Source organism: Poecile atricapillus, chromosome 11, assembly GCF_030490865.1.
Source record: "Poecile atricapillus isolate bPoeAtr1 chromosome 11, bPoeAtr1.hap1, whole genome shotgun sequence".
NCBI lineage: Eukaryota > Metazoa > Chordata > Aves > Passeriformes > Paridae > Poecile > Poecile atricapillus.
The window spans coordinates 18,667,501-18,682,232 of NC_081259.1; the positions used below are offsets into that span (position 1 = coordinate 18,667,501).

The following is a 14,732-nucleotide window of genomic DNA, read 5'->3' on the forward strand; positions in this document are numbered from 1 at the left end:
GCTGAGGGGACATTGGGGTGAGGGAGAGCCGGGATCCCCTGAGCTGAGGGGACATTGGGGTGAGGGAGAGCCGGGATCCCCTGAGCTGAGGGGGGGATTGGGGTGAGGGAGAGCCGGGATCCCTGAGCTGAGGGGAGGATTGGGGTGAGGGACAGCCGGGATCCCCTGAGCTGAGGGGAGGATTGGGGTGAGGGACAGCCGGGATCCCCTGAGCTGAGGGGAGGATTGGGGTGAGCACGGGCGGGATCCCCTGAGCTGAGGGGACATTGGGGTGAGCACGGCCCGGATCCCCTGAGCTGAGGGGACATTGGGGTGAGCACGGGCGGGATCCCCTGAGCTGAGGGGACATTGGGGTGAGCACGGCCCGGATCCCCTGAGCTGAGGGGGGGATTGGGGTGAGGGAGAGCCGGGATCCCTGAGCTGAGGGGACATTGGGGTGAGCACGGGCGGGATCCCCTGAGCTGAGGGGACATTGGGGTGAGCACGGGCGGGATCCCCTGAGCTGAGGGGGGTCGGGGCTGCGGCTGGCCGGGTTCGGTGGGCTCTGGGGCCGGTGAGGGCTGTGTGTGTGTGCGGGCTCTCACTGGAGCTGTCCCGCTCTGCAGAGCTGCCATGGCCCTGCCGGAGTGGCACATCGCCGTGAAGCTGGCGGAGCAGCCGCTGGCCCCCAAATCCATCCTGCGCCTGCCGGAGACCGAGCTGGGCGAGTGCCCGCTGGGCGGCTGCAGCATCTCGCACCTCAAGCAGCTCATCACGGGCAAGCTGCAGGAATCCATGCCGGACCCCGAGCTCATCGGTGCGTGTGGGAGCTCATCGGTGCGGCCCGCCCGCCGCTTGGGGACACCCTCGGCCCGTCCTTTCCGCGGCTGGGACGCGACATCCTGCTGCTGCTGCTGCTGCTGGGAGCGCTCGGTGTTCCTTCCCTGTTCCCTTGGGGTCGCGGTGCTCCAGCCGCGGCGGTGCCCTTGTTAAGGATTATTTGGGCTTCCCACCACCTCTGTCCTTGTGAGCTCTCTCGTCAGAATTGAGAGAGAGGTCAGCTCTTACACAGAGAGTGACTCTGCCACCTCCTCTAGATCAGCTTCATGATTTCTCTCCCGGCTCTCAGCTCCACAACTTCCCTGTGTTGTTCCCTGGCCAGTTGGAGCAGCTACAGCTGCTCTAAGCCACGCCTAGAGACCACCAGGTCGATCTGAGAGTGCCACAGGTTTATCTTCAGGTGTTTCTCCCCCCAGACCTGATCTACTGTGGCCGGAAGCTGAGGGATGACCAGACCCTGGATTTTTATGGAATCCAGTCCGGCTCCACTGTCCATGTCCTGCGCAAGTCCTGGCCTGAGCCTGACCAGAAACCGGGTGAGGAACTGCAGGGATCACCCCTTGGATTCTCCTTGGGATGTGTTTTATTAGGGACTGAGGAGCAGCTCCTCCTGGTATTCGCTGCTGTGGAGGTTTCCAGGGGAATGAATCCCCTTGTTTGGGAACTCCTCACCTCTCCCATCAGCACCTGGGTGTTGGTTTCCTGCTGACAGAAGAGTTAAGGAATGAGCTGTGCATGGAGAGGGATCATTCCTTCCTTAATTGCCTATGATCCATTTTAGAGCGCTGCCAGGGAATCTGGAGCAGGCTGGTGTGTGCTTCTGCTGTGCCTGACTGTACAGAAAGAGGAGTTTGAGTTGGCATTCCTCTAATGGCACGTGTGGGAGGATATTCCTGGGTATTTTTATGATCTGGGAGCACAGCGAGTTGTTACTCTGCAGTGGCTGCACCCAAGCCGAGGATGTTAAAGAATCCCTGTTGCAGCATGACAGCCTCAGTGGGGTGTGAAATGGCTGACAGAGGCCGAGCTGTGTTTTGTTGTGGTGTTTCCTCCCCTCAGAGCCCGTGGATAAGGTGGCAGCAGTCCGGGAATTCCGTGTCCTGCACACTGCCCTGCACAGCAGCCCTGCCTACAGAGATGCCGTGAGTGCTCTGCCCACGGGGGGAATTGGGCTGTCCCCTCCCTCTGGGGACAGTCCCACAGTGGGTGACATTCCCAATCTGCTCTGCTTTCCCTGGCAGGTCTTCAAGATGCTGGGAAACAAGGAATCCCTGGATCAGATCATTGTGGCTACTCCTGGCCTCAGCAGCGACCCCGTGGCTCTGGGTGAGTCCAGCTGTGACTCAGAGTAGCTGAGGAAAGGTTTGATTCCTTAAGGGGGAAGGGACAGGCCCAAATCTAGGTTGGATTCCTGTCAGGGAGAAGGGAGAGTTAAAAAAAAAAACTCATTTTTGGTCCCTTTGTGGAGTGTGAGCTTTGGTGACTGCTCAGGTGTCACTTGTGTTCCACTGGGGATGGATCCTGGCTTCAGGAGGATCAGGGGAAGGAGGGATGGATGCTCTCCCCATGGGATTGGATCCTGGCTTCAGAAGGATCAGGGGATGGATGCTCTCCCCATGGGATTGGATCCTGGCTTCAGAAGGATCAGGGGATGGATGCTCTCCACATGGGATTGGATCCTGGCTTCAGAAGGGAAGGAGGGATGGATGCTCTCCCCATGGGATTGGATCCTGGCTTCAGGAGGATCAGGGGAAGGATGGATGCTCTCCCCATGGGATTGGATCCTGGCTTCAGGAGGGAAGGAAGGATGGATGCTCTCCACATGGGATTGGATCCTGGCTTCAGAAGGGAAGGAGGGATGGATGCTCTCCCCATGGGATTGGATCCTGGCTTCAGGAGGATCAGGGGAAGGAGGGGTGGATGCGCTCCCCATGGGATTGGATCCTGGCTTCAGGAGGATCAGGGGAAGGAGGGATGGATGCACTCTTCCTGCTACAAAATGTTTCATTAAATCCAGGCTGTTCTGGGATGGTGGCAGTTCGAGGCAGGTGGAATTTGGGATGCAGTGGAGCTGGGGGCCAGCTTCCATCCTGCCCTTGAGGGGGAGCACCCATGGGATCTGCTGGAAAAGGCATGTCCCTTGGGTGTGTGGCCCTTCCTGGAACACAAAGGCTTCAGAGGAACAATAAGAGTGTTTGTGGTGTTTATTCATGACTCACTTCCTGGAAAACAATTCCTATTCTGTGTGCCCAGCTCCTGTTTGTTGTATCCTGTCTCACTGCCTTTCCTGGTCTTTTCCAGGAGTTCTGCAGGACAAGGATCTGTTTTCCGTGTTTGCAGACCCCAACATGCTGGACACGTAAGTTCCCTGAGCTGGGCCAGTGACTCAGCAGTGCCTGTGTGTCACCTGGGTGGGACAGAGCTCTGCTCCAGGCTGGGACACTTCTCCCTCAGCAGCAGGAAACATGGATCCACCGCTTGGGTTAATCCAGAGGGTGTTTGGTGGGAGGAAGGGCCGTCATCGCCTCCACATCAGGCTTTACACCTGCATGGAGCTGCTCACAGCCCATGTGAGAGCACCTGGGAAATGAGAACCATGGAAAAGTCAGCTTGGGTCCAGAAGGATCCTGGGGGAACACAGGCCAGGTCCACCATGGCTCCAGAAGGATCCTTGGGGAACCCAGGAAAGGTCCTCCATGGGTTCCAGAAGGATCTTGGGTGAACTGAGGCTAGGTCCAGAGTGGGAGTTCCAGAAGGATCCAAGGCCATGTCCAACATGGCTCCAGAAGGATTCTTGGTGAACCAAGGCCAGGTCCAATGTGGGAGTTCCAGAAGGATCCTTGGGGAACTGAGGCAAGATCGGGTCTAGAGAGATCCTTGGGGAACCAAACCCAGATCCACTGTGGGCTCCAGAAGAATCTTGGGTGAACCAAGGCCAGGTCCAGGGTGGATCCAGAAGGATCCGAGGCCAGGTCCAGGGTGGATCCAGAAGGATCCGAGGCCAGGTCCAGGGTGGATCCAGAAGGATCCGAGGCCAGGTCCAGGGTGGATCCAGAAGGATCCGAGGCCAGGTCCAGGGTGGATCCAGAAGGGTCCCTGGCTGCCTGGAGGAGTTTGTGCCAGGCAGCAGAGGCAGTGGTGGTGGTGGCTGTGCCCTGAGTCACTCAGGGCACGTTCCTGCGTTCCCTGTGCCCTCCTTCAGCCGTGCCCGTCTGTGTCCAGGTTGATCCCAGCCCACCCTGCCCTGGTGAACGCCATTGTCCTGGTGCTGCACTCGGTGGCGGGCAGCACCGCGCTGCCAGCCCCGGACACGTCCTCACGAGCCATGGCCTTGGGCTCCTACCGGGACATGCCAGGTACGGCCTCCTGGAAAGGGAACTCGCTGCTGCGGCCTCTGTCCTGGCTGCTCAGCCAAAAACTCCATGGGATTCTCAGCTGCTTCCCAATTCCTGCCACATCCTTGCGTTGCCCTTTCTGCTGCAGGTGGCTTTCTCTTTGAGGGGCTCTCTGACGATGAGGATGACTTCCACCAGGTGAGCAGCTGGAGCACCTCATTTTGGGTTTCATTTGAAGCCCGGTGAACAGCATGAGCACATCCTCAGGGGGATGTGGAGACAAACATATTGATCCTGGCTGCTTCAGGAGGGGGTTTTCCTCAGTGCTGAACACACAGCAGGAAAATGGAACAGAGGAAACGCCCTGGTAGCCAAAGTGGAGCGTGGGAATGTTGATCCCTGCCCCTCTGCAGTCTTTCTCTCTGTAGGACAAAGGGTTCTGTAAGAAAACACCGGGTATTTGGGTCCAAACGTGTCTGTCAGCAGGGAATTGTTTTGTTCCAGGCTAACAGCACCCTGGTTTGGGGCTGATGGATGATAGATTGAAAGGTTTCCTGCCAGTTTCCACAGCTGACTTTGTGGAAAAAGAAAGCACATCCCGCTCCGGCGTGTTTGTCTTTCCAAAGTTCCACCCTTGGGAGTTTTGGGGATGGTAGGACAGGGATGTGTGGTTTGACCGGGGCACAAACAGCGAGCTCACAGCCAGCGCTTTTCTCTCCCTCCCTCCACGCAGAGCACGAGATCCACCCCCTCCAGCAGCGCCTCTGGCTCGCGCCCGGCCTCGCTGGGCTACGCGGGGGCGGCAGGGCCACGGCCCATCACCCAGAGCGAGCTGGCCACAGCCCTGGCCCTGGCCAGCACCCCCGAGAGCAGCTCCCACACACCCACCCCAGGCACACAGGTAACAGCCAGCACCAGCCCTGCCTGGGGCTGCCACTCCTGGCCCTGCATTCCCTCCGGAGGAGCTCCCTGTGTGATCCCAGCCCTGTGTTCCCTTGGGAAGAGTTCCCTGTGTGATCCCAACCTGCCACTCCTGGCCCTGCATTCCCTTGGGAAGAGTTCCCTGTGTGATCCCAGCCCTCCATTCCCTTGGGAAGAGTTCCCTGTGTGATCCCAACCTGCCACTCCTGGCCCTCCATTCCCTCCGGAGGAGCTCCCTGTGTGATCCCAACCTGCCACTCCTGGCCCTGCATTCCCTTGGGAAGAGTTCCCTGTGTGATCCCAACCTGCCACTCCTGGCCCTGCATTCCCTCCAGAGGAGCTCCCTGTGTGATCCCAGCCCTGTGTTCCCTTGGGAAGAGTTCCCTGTGTGATCCCAGCCCTGCATTCCCTTGGGAAGAGTTCCCTGTGTGATCCCAGCCCTGCATTCCCTCCGGAGGAGCTCCCTGTGTGATCCCAGCCCTGCATTCCCTCCGGAGGAGCTCCCTGTGTGATCCCAGCCCTGCACTCCCTTGGGAAGAGTTCCCTGTGTGATCCCAGCCCTGGATTCCCTTGGGAAGAGTTCCCTGTGTGATCCCAGCCCTGCACCCCTGGCCCTGCATTCCCCCATGCAGATCCATGTGATCCATATCTTCCACATGGTGCCGGTACCCAGGGGTCAGCCAGCACAGCCTGGATCAGCTCTGGCTCTCCCTCATTCCCTCGTGGAGGAGCTCCCATCCCTGTGGGATGGGGGCTGAGGGGGGTGCTGCGGGTGTAGCTCTGCTGGAATTCCTGGATCACTCCTCCTCATCCCTTTACCTCCTGCCAGGGCCACTCCTCCGGGACGTCCCCGATGTCATCCAGCGTGCAGTCGGGGACACCCATCACCAACGACCTGTTCAGCCAGGCCCTGCAGCACGCCCTGCAGGCCTCGGGGCAGCCCAGCCTCCAGGTCAGTGCCAGCCCCTTCCCTCTCGGGAGCCTCTGGAATTCTCCATCCCACTGCTGCCTCCTCCACGTGTTAACCCGGAAAGGACATCACTGATGCATTTTTGGGCTACCTAAAAGCCAGACAAAATTAAGAGAACAAAAAGCAGTTTATTTCTATTTCTTGTAGGGCCTTCAGGGACATTTTGGGCAGATGAAGCTCCCTGAGGGGCTACACCCAAAAACGGTCACGGATTTTTTCACGCTTTTATTAAAAGTTTGGTCCATTTGCACATTGAGGGTTAATTTCCCAATTCCAGCTTCAGGGAATGAAGTCATTTACCCCAAGGTTGCTCCCCCAGCTCCCTTTTGTTTCCATCTCTCAGGGCCTGAGGCAGTGAGATGTCCTTGATTCCCAGGCCTGGAGAGGAATTGCTGTGTCTAACCAAACTCGGAAAACAGCAGCTCACACTCAGTTTGGAGTTTAGAGTTACGCACTAAAGAGCTGCAGGATCACAAAAATGTGAAAAATATCAAAGCTAAAATCCTAAAGCATCATCACGGACACCGTTCCAGTGCTGGGTGTCCCTGGCATGGAGGGGTGGTGGATCTGGGGGCTTTGCAGCATCTCTGAGCGTTCAGGAGCTGTTTGCACAGGAGGAGGGAGAGCGGGCAGTGCTGCTTTTCCTGCTGGGATTCTCACAGGCACCCTCAATCTCTCTTTGCTGCCAGCAGAGCCAGTGGCAGCCCCAGCTGCAGCAGCTGCGGGACATGGGAATCCACGACGACGAGCTGAGCCTGCGGGCCCTGCAGGCCACCGGAGGGGACATCCAGGCTGCCCTGGAGCTCATCTTTGCTGGGGGTGCCCCCTAAATCCTCCTGCTGGATTGGTAAGCTGTTCCTCGGGCTGGTTCTGTGCGTGGGGACCCTCCTTGGCTTCCTGTCCTGTGGGGAGCAGCTCCAAATCCTATCTCCAACCTCCTCAGGACTCAGCTGGGAGCAGGGAAGAGGTGGCTGTGTGTTGGAGATGTGGCCCCTGCAGCTGTGCAATGTTTTATCTGTCACCACGACTCTGCCTGTTGTTGTTTCATCATCCCTGTGCTCCCCCTGCATTAAACGGACCCTGCGCAGTTCCCTGCCTGCTGTGCTCTGTCCCGGGTCGCGTTGCAGATCCCAGCAGGGCAGGAAGGGGAGTGGAAGTGCAGGAAAAGCTCTGCCTTTTCCTGGGAGAGGAAGAGCTCTGCCTTTCCTCCTCTCCTGCTGGGAGGTTTCAGCAGAGGGCACGGCGGTTCGCGGCCACCGCGAGGTGACAGTGACAAATCGCGAGGGCTGAGCGTGAGCTGGAGAAATGCCCCTGTCACAGCCCGCTCTGGGTGCCACCACGCACCCGGGCTGCAAAGCCAATTAAGGGCGTTTGCCGTTAATTGCAATCAGCGGCAGCAGGACTGGAGCTGGGCCCGGCTTCGCTGCGGCGCCGGGGTTAACGAGGCGTGAAAACGGGAGCGGGTTCTGCTCGGATGTCGCGCAGAGCAGAGAGCGCAGAGCGCACTCCCGCTTCACCTCCAGGCTGCTGTGCTGCCCTCTAATTCCTCTGCGAGCTCTGTGATCCTTGCTGATAGCATCTCGGTAACACCGGCGTTGTTCTCTCCGGGGCAGCCCCGCGCTGATAGGCTGTAATCCTGTCCTGCGGGATTAATGCCCCAGGGAAGGAGGAAGGAGGGGCTGGTTTTGTGCCTCGGGCTGGAGCGGATAAAATGTGATGGACATCAGTGGCTTTCCTGACACCCTCCCCTCTCCCTGCCCTCGGCGAGCACTGGATTTTTTGTGTAATTGTGGATTAATCCCTTCCCATCCCTGGCTCCTGGCTTTGCAGGGGCAGGACAGAGCATATGCACTGCACCCTCCCTTCCCCACAGCCCCCAATCCTCCGGGATAACCGCGGATTAGCCGGATCGCAGATGCTCCTGCCCGAAGCTGGCAATCATTTGCAGGCTCTCCTGGAGACCAGCGTGTCCGGTTTGCCTTCCTGCACCACCTGAATTCTCAATTTGGGGCTCACTGCTGTCCCAAAACGCTGCTTTTCGTGCCGCTCCTGGGATATTTGATCCTTCTGTTGCCCCGCGTTGGGCACGGAGCTGTTTTCACCTCTATTTCTGCTTCCCCACGCCCCCGGAGAGCTGAGAGCTGCCTGGATTTTTGGGTTGGAAGTGACTTTCCCCTGATTTCCTTTCCCAAACGGCAGGGCTTGGCTGGGAGCAGCATCTCAGGCACATTCCCTGGCTGCACTGGCTGCAGCAGAGGAGAAGTTGGCAGCGCTGCCGCTCACGACGCTCGCTTCCCTCGCCCGGCAGAGCCGTGCTCAGGCACGGGGGGAGCTGCGGGGAGGGGGGGAGAGGCTCTGCTGCCTCCTGCACGGCTGGGGAGCAACGGGAGCTCTGCTGCAGCAGCTCCTGCAGGAGAGGGGGAGCTGGGAGGGGGCTGGGAGCGCTCCTGCAGCTGTCCCAGGCCTCACGTGGAAGCGGTGCCGGCACATGGGAGTGATGCTCATGCGTGGAGCAGCGGGGAAAGGCTGGGAAGTGCAGGGTTAGGTTGGATTTCAGGGAGGAATTGTTCCCTCTGAGGGTGGGGAGACCTTGGAACACGGTGCCCAGAGAAGCTGTGGCTGCCCATGGATCCCTGGCGTTGTCCCTTGGGGTGCTTTAAGGTGTCACTGTCAATAATTGTGAGTAGCTGAACGCGACAGAGACCAAACTGCTGCCTGCTCCTTGTGCTCCATCCCTGCTGTCCCTGCCCTGGCTGGGTCTCAGTTCATCCCTCTCCTGCCCCTATTTCCACCACACTGCTCTTGCCAGCCCAGCATCCCTGGCAGGGCTTTACTGGGAGCAGACTGGGAAGTGACCCTGGAAGAGCAGGAGGTCAGACCACAGTTCCCCAACGTAAGCAGGGACCTTCTGTTTCTGACATCAAAGAGCAGCTCTTGGTCCGGTTCCCTGCTGGCCTGGCTGGGGCTGCCAGGGGAAGCTGTGACAGCAGGGATGCCTGGGAGCAGCTGCTTTTCCTCCCGTGTTTTCCATAATCCTGTTTCTCATCCCGCCGCTTGACCCTCGCTGGACACCTGGAGGGGGTGGAGGTTTGGCTGGGTTCTGTACTATGTGTGCTCTGCTTTTCTGGAGCCCTTTTTCTCCTTGTTGCTCTCATTTTGGGCTGATTTGTCTCTCTGAGGTGTTGGGGGTGGTTGATGTTCCAGCAAAAAGGTGGGATGGGGATGGAACAGAATCTCCCAGATGGCTTTTGCAGCATCTGAACCAGTGTTGGACAGATTTCCATGGGATAATGTTTGTTCCTTGCTCCTCCCCCAGCATGACAAGCTCTGAGTATTCCCAGTTTGTCCCAGTCACATCCTGGAGCTCCACACCTTGCCCTGAGCTCCTCCCTGGCACATCAATCCCAGAAAACCAGTGAAGGTGACTCTCCTGATGCTCCAGGATTTGTTGGGCAGGTCCATCCAGCAGGAGCAGCAGCAGGAATTTGTCTGGCACCGTTTGCAGAGGACTCGGTGGTTTCCTGGCTGCTTCCAGCTTTGTCCTTGTAGGAAAGGCCAAAATACATCAAAAATTCGAGTTTTTTCTTCCTTTTCCAGCTCCATGCTGGTTGAGTGAGCTGAGGGGTCTCAGGGAGGGGACAAAGGAAGAGGGGACAGAGGTGTCCTTGGCAGGAAGGTCTTACCTTTTTCTCTGGAGAAAGGAGGAAGGTTCTGACCCGTGTCCTGTGGGGTTTGGTCCTTTTCCTGGCATGAATCACCCCGAATTTCCCTGTTAGAACTGACAAAAAAGGAGCTCTGGTTTCAGCCCTCAAAGCGCCCTTTTAAGGTTACAGAGTTGAGAGGCCCACGTGATCCACAATAAAAACCAGGCAACTGTTTTAATTTAGTGAAAGCAGAAATGGGCCGAAAATGTCACCCTGTGAGAATATTTCTATTTCCTTATGTTCCCTTTTATATTTATAGTGTTCTAATATTCATAAACGTGTCCCAAAATCCCTTTGAGAGGGTTTTTTTTTTCCCCCATCTATCTCTGAAATAAATGCTGATTTAAGAGCTGGGTCTGCTGGTTCAGCAGGCATGAAGTAATTCAAGTGTTGAGCTGTGGGGTTCCACTCCAGGAGATATAAAAGCATCTGAGGGGAGCCAGAGTTCCTTTTTTTTTCTCCTGCAAGGGCCAAGAACCCAGCACAACTTTGGAGCAGAGAAAAACCCATTTCTGAGAGATGTGGCAGCATCTGGCTGTCAGGGGTTTGGGGACTTTCAGGTCTGGGTGTGGGGTGGTGGGAACAGACCCCACGCAAGGTTTTCCCTTCAAGTGGTGAATCTGAGTGTCCCTAGGGGCCCAAGGCTGTCCAGCAGCTGGGGCTGTGACATTTCCTTGGGGTCCCAGTGAGGCTTTGAGGGTTCCTTTTGGGGTGCACTGGGGCACGAGGAGCTGACAGGGGCAGCCGGGAAGAACTCTGTCCCCCGATGTCGCTGGAGCAGGAGCAGCCAGCCCAGCACATCCCCAGTGTTTCCCTGAGTGCTGCTGCATTTATTTGCTGTTCCAGGGCAGGGAAAGCAGATCCCAGCCCCACAGGATCCATTAAACTCTCTGACCCCGGAGGATTCTCAATTCCACGTGGTTTAATCACCCCCAGCTCCTGCCAGCTGCTGTCTGCCCAGATGAGTTCCTGGCTGTTGGTTCTCTCCCCTCGCTCCCATTTTTCCTCCCTGTGAAAAACGAGGTTCACATATTTTTTATAGAATTTAAAAGTTTAATAAAAAAGACAATTAGGAGATAAAAATTAAGTATACAGAGAGGGCTGGGTGTCTCTGCATTCATCTTACTAACAAAGGATTGTCCCTTAAAAACAGAACCCTACTACATATCCATAAATTCTCATACATGATTCAAACATTCCTCTTAAGATTTTTGGTGTTCTTCTGTTTAGTTTTTTCTTGCCCCCTTTCCAATAAATCAATCTTCTTGTCACCATCGAGTTTCACATTCCCTGATAACAGAAATGCAATAAATTCCTCCCCCAGAGCTCTGGTCACTGCTGTCTTCATCTGGATAAGATAATCTAAGAATGCAGGGGAGTCTCTAACTATCTTTTTCAGTCTTTGGGTTATACAAACAAAAGTAGTTTTTGTTTTAATACTATGCCATAGCTCAACATATCTATGTATTATACAACTATTTCTAAGTTCCATCAATAACAGAAATAAAGGAAACCATATTAATAAGTAAATTTTCTAATCTTATACATATAGCACTCATTATAATATTATAATGTGAAAAGCCAAGAATCTGATATGCATTTATAACAATCCCTGTCCCAAAGGCCCCAGCAGCAGGTGCCAGGCAGCACGAGGAGGGGCAGATGTGCCACAGGATGAACGGGGAGCTGCTGGAGCCAGAGGGTCTCTGGGGCCACCCTGCTGGGAGAGATGGAGATCTCTGTGCGCGGTGTCACCGCAGCCACCGTCCCTCTGTGTCACCAGCCCCGGGGGTGGCTGGCAGGGTCACCCTGGCAGGGAGGAGCGGGACATTTCCCCCGTCTCTCCCTTCCTGGCGAGACAGATAACGCTGCTGGAGGCGCTCCAAGGTCACGGGGAAGGAGTTTGCTTTTCCTCAGCAGCTCGGCTCGATGAGCCTGGTCAGCTCCGAGAGGGCTCTGGCGCTTTTCCCGGCAGCTTCTCCAGATCCAGGGGCGTTTGTTTGGATTCCCTGCGGAAAAATGCGGGCTGGAATTCCTGCTGACTGCAGAGGGATCAAACCTTAACCAGGTGTGTGCAGGAGGATTTTGTGGCTCTGCTGGGGCTGATAAAGAGTGGGGGGTTATCATCCTGTTTAGGGGGTGCTGGTGCTGGACCCTCCCTGGGCATTCCAAAGCTGCAGGCAGATGTGGGAATCCCATTTTGGGGAGCCTGAGCCGTGACAAGTCACAAATCACGTTGTGACACCGGCCTGGAAGGGCCTGGGCGAACCCCTGGGCTTTCCTTGGGAGACACAGAAGAAGGGGAGTCCCAGGCTGGGCTTTTGTGCTGCTCTCAGAATGACCAAGTGCAAATCAGCTCAGTCACAAGTTCCCTTCTGGCCAAATCTCCTGGGAAATCTTATCTGAGGGGGTGAAATCTACTGGGAAATCTCAGCTTGGGGGCACGTGGCCCCTCCACCCCTTTCCTGGCTGGTTTGTGAAGGCCTGGGGGTGGCTTTTGGATCCCTTTGGTGGCTCTTGTGCTGTGCTGTCCTTTGGCAGAACCCAGGGGGAAGTGGTGCCAACTGATCAGTGCCCCCAGACTCCATCCAGCTCGAAGAGATGAGCCTGGAGAGCTGGCAAGTCCCCAGACTCTGCAGGGCTGTGGCCTTGGGAAGGCATGGTTGAGGTTTTTTGGTTGCTGCCTGCCAGGAAAATGAGCTGGGGAGATGGGGGGGAGAGAGAATTTGGGTGTGGAGAGCAGAAAATGCAGCAGCTGATAAAGGATCTGCTCTGCTCGCTTCCCTCCTCACTCTGTCAGCTGGGGAATGAAGGGCCTGTCAGCACCAAGAGGAGCTGTGAGGGGAATTTCACCCATTCCAAACCCAGCCTTAGCAGCCAAAATGAGGAATGGGAGCTCAGATCTTCCAAAAGTTCTGTCCCAACCTGCTGGGCCATCAGTCCCTCCCACAGGTTTAGCGCAGGCTCTTCCAGCTCTGGGCCAAAATGTGCAGCATTCTCATCTTGCCTGGGAAAGGATCCTGGAAAAGGGGGATGAGGAACATCCTCATCCTTTGTCCGGCTCAGCAGGATCCCTTTGGTAGCGCTGGGAGCATCACACCCACTTGGTGGCACAGCAAAGGTCTCGCCTGCCTTAGCCAGGGCTAAGAATTCTCTGCTTGTGCCTTTTTTTCTTGGAAGATCCAGCTGTGCTGGTGCTTCCAAGGGTCACATTCCTGGCCGAGGCTGAGGGAAGGTAACAGATCTGTTTTTGTGGAGAAAATCACCACACGCCTGCTCGGGTGCCAAGTGCAATCTGAGCTCTCTGGGTTGCCTGGGCCACAAACATTCAGTCTGTGATGAGTAAAACTGTTCCTCTTGGGGAAAAAAATCTGTGCTTCTGACAAGATTCCTGGGGGAGGCTGCCTCCTGATCTGTGCTGGAAGCGAGGCGCATGATCTGGGAGAAAGCTGCTCACGAGTTGTGCTGGAGAAGTTCTGATCCCGGAGAGGAGCAGATGGGAATTCCTGCCTGGAATCCGATGGTCCTGAGCAAACAAAGCCAATCTCCGAGCTCCTTCCCCGCTTTGGGAAGTGTGTCCTTCCTTCCAACACCTCCTGCAAAGCAGGCCAGGGCTGGAATGGGAGTGTGAAGGGTTGGGTTTTCTTGGGGGTTGTGTTCTCCACATCCTGCCCATCTCCTGGAACCGCTTTCCCAGGCACTGATCTCACCGTTCTGGGAGCCAGCTGCTTCCCTGGCTGCTCTCAAGGGTTTTAGGGAGGAATCCTTCCCTCTGAGCATCCCTGGAAGTGCTCCAGGATGGGCTTGGAGCACCCTGGGTTTGTGGGAGGTCCCTTCCACCCCAAACCATTCTGGGATCCTACAAAAACTCCTAAAATCCTGAGGGAGCCTGAGGCTAAAATTTACCCACAGGATTCTACTGCAGGTGGAAGAAAACACCCCCAACCTCAGAGTCAAAACCAGGCCGAGCCCCCAGCTGCTGGGGAGGGGTAAAAGAAGAAATCTCCTTTCTCAGGAGTGTATTTCGGGGAGAAATCTCCTTTCTCAGGAGTGTATTTTGGGGAGAAATCTCCTTTCTCAGGAGTGTATTTTGGGGAGAAATCTCCTTTCTCAGGAGTGTATTTTGGGGAGAAATCTCTTTTCTCAGGAGTGTTTTTTTGGGAAGAAATCTCCTTTCTCAGGAGTGTTTTTTTGGGAAGAAATCTCCTTTCTCAGGAGTGCTTTTTTGGGAAGAAATCTCCTTTCTCAGGAGTGCTTTTTGGGAAGAAATCTTTCTCAGGAGTGTATTTTGGGGAGAAATCTCCTTTCTCAGGACTGTTTTTTGGGGAGAAATCTCCTTTCTCAGGAGTGTTTTTTGCGGAGAAATCTCCTTTCTCAGGAGTGTGTTTTGGGAAGAAAACTCCTTTCTTGGGGGTGTTTTTTGGGGCAAATCTCCTTTTTTCCCGCTGGAAACAAAGTGCTGATGGGGTCTGGCAGCTCGGGGAGCAGCCAGGGCACTGCAGCTGCCGCCGGGGCAGTTGGGGCTGAGCTCAGAGCGCTTCGGGGCTGGGAATTACCACGGCCAGAAGCGAGCGTGTGTCTTCCCCCTGTGATTACCCCGGCAGCTGTGTGGCCAGAGGGAAAGGTGAACCCCACACACACAAAGAGGAGCCGGGAAATCCCTGTGGCTCCTTCAAATTCACCATTAGCCGGCTCGCTGATTTATTTTTGCCTCCTTCAGAGTGCCCCCCTTGCCCTGAGCTGAGGGGGGCTGAGCTGAGCTTCAAGCGCCACTTTAAAGGGCGCAGCTGCGCCTCATTCCCGGTGGGCTTCTCCCATTCCCGTCACGTCCCAGCCCGCTCTCCGTGCTCGGAATTCCCTGCTTTTCCCATTAACCAGCGCCACAAAAGCTCCGGGGAGGACCTTTGGGATGAGGAGGTGGCTGTGCCACTCGCGGGGTGTCAAGTGGCGCTCGGGCAGGGCTCCCGGCGTGTCCCCATCCAT

General features: G+C 56.2%; 2 protein-coding genes across 10 annotated transcripts in view; both read left to right on the forward strand.

Moving 5' to 3' along the window:
- The window catches only part of UBL7 (ubiquitin like 7), a 9,160-nt gene extending 2,025 nt beyond the window's left edge, over positions 1–7,135 (forward strand). For 8 of the 9 annotated variants that reach the window (XM_058846426.1, XM_058846421.1, XM_058846423.1 and 5 more), the window contains exons 2-12: positions 606–796; positions 1,236–1,355; positions 1,879–1,961; positions 2,061–2,145; positions 3,121–3,178; positions 4,042–4,175; positions 4,303–4,352; positions 4,888–5,055; positions 5,905–6,027; positions 6,735–6,892; positions 6,989–7,135. In XM_058846426.1, coding sequence (XP_058702409.1) covers positions 613–796; positions 1,236–1,355; positions 1,879–1,961; positions 2,061–2,145; positions 3,121–3,178; positions 4,042–4,175; positions 4,303–4,352; positions 4,888–5,055; positions 5,905–6,027; positions 6,735–6,875 — 1,146 coding nt within the window. In that variant the 5' untranslated portion in view covers positions 606–612 and the 3' untranslated portion in view covers positions 6,876–6,892; positions 6,989–7,135. The remainder of the gene's footprint in view (positions 1–605; positions 797–1,235; positions 1,356–1,878; positions 1,962–2,060; positions 2,146–3,120; positions 3,179–4,041; positions 4,176–4,302; positions 4,353–4,887; positions 5,056–5,904; positions 6,028–6,734; positions 6,893–6,988) is intronic. The other variant, XM_058846428.1, reaches the window with a different exon arrangement.
- A 4,564-nt stretch (positions 7,136–11,699) lies between these two features.
- SEMA7A (semaphorin 7A (John Milton Hagen blood group)) overlaps positions 11,700–14,732 on the forward strand; it is a 30,600-nt gene continuing 27,567 nt past the window's right edge. Inside the window, exon 1 of the mRNA XM_058846419.1 lies at positions 11,700–11,817. The gene's annotated coding sequence lies outside the window, so the exon portion shown is untranslated. The remainder of the gene's footprint in view (positions 11,818–14,732) is intronic.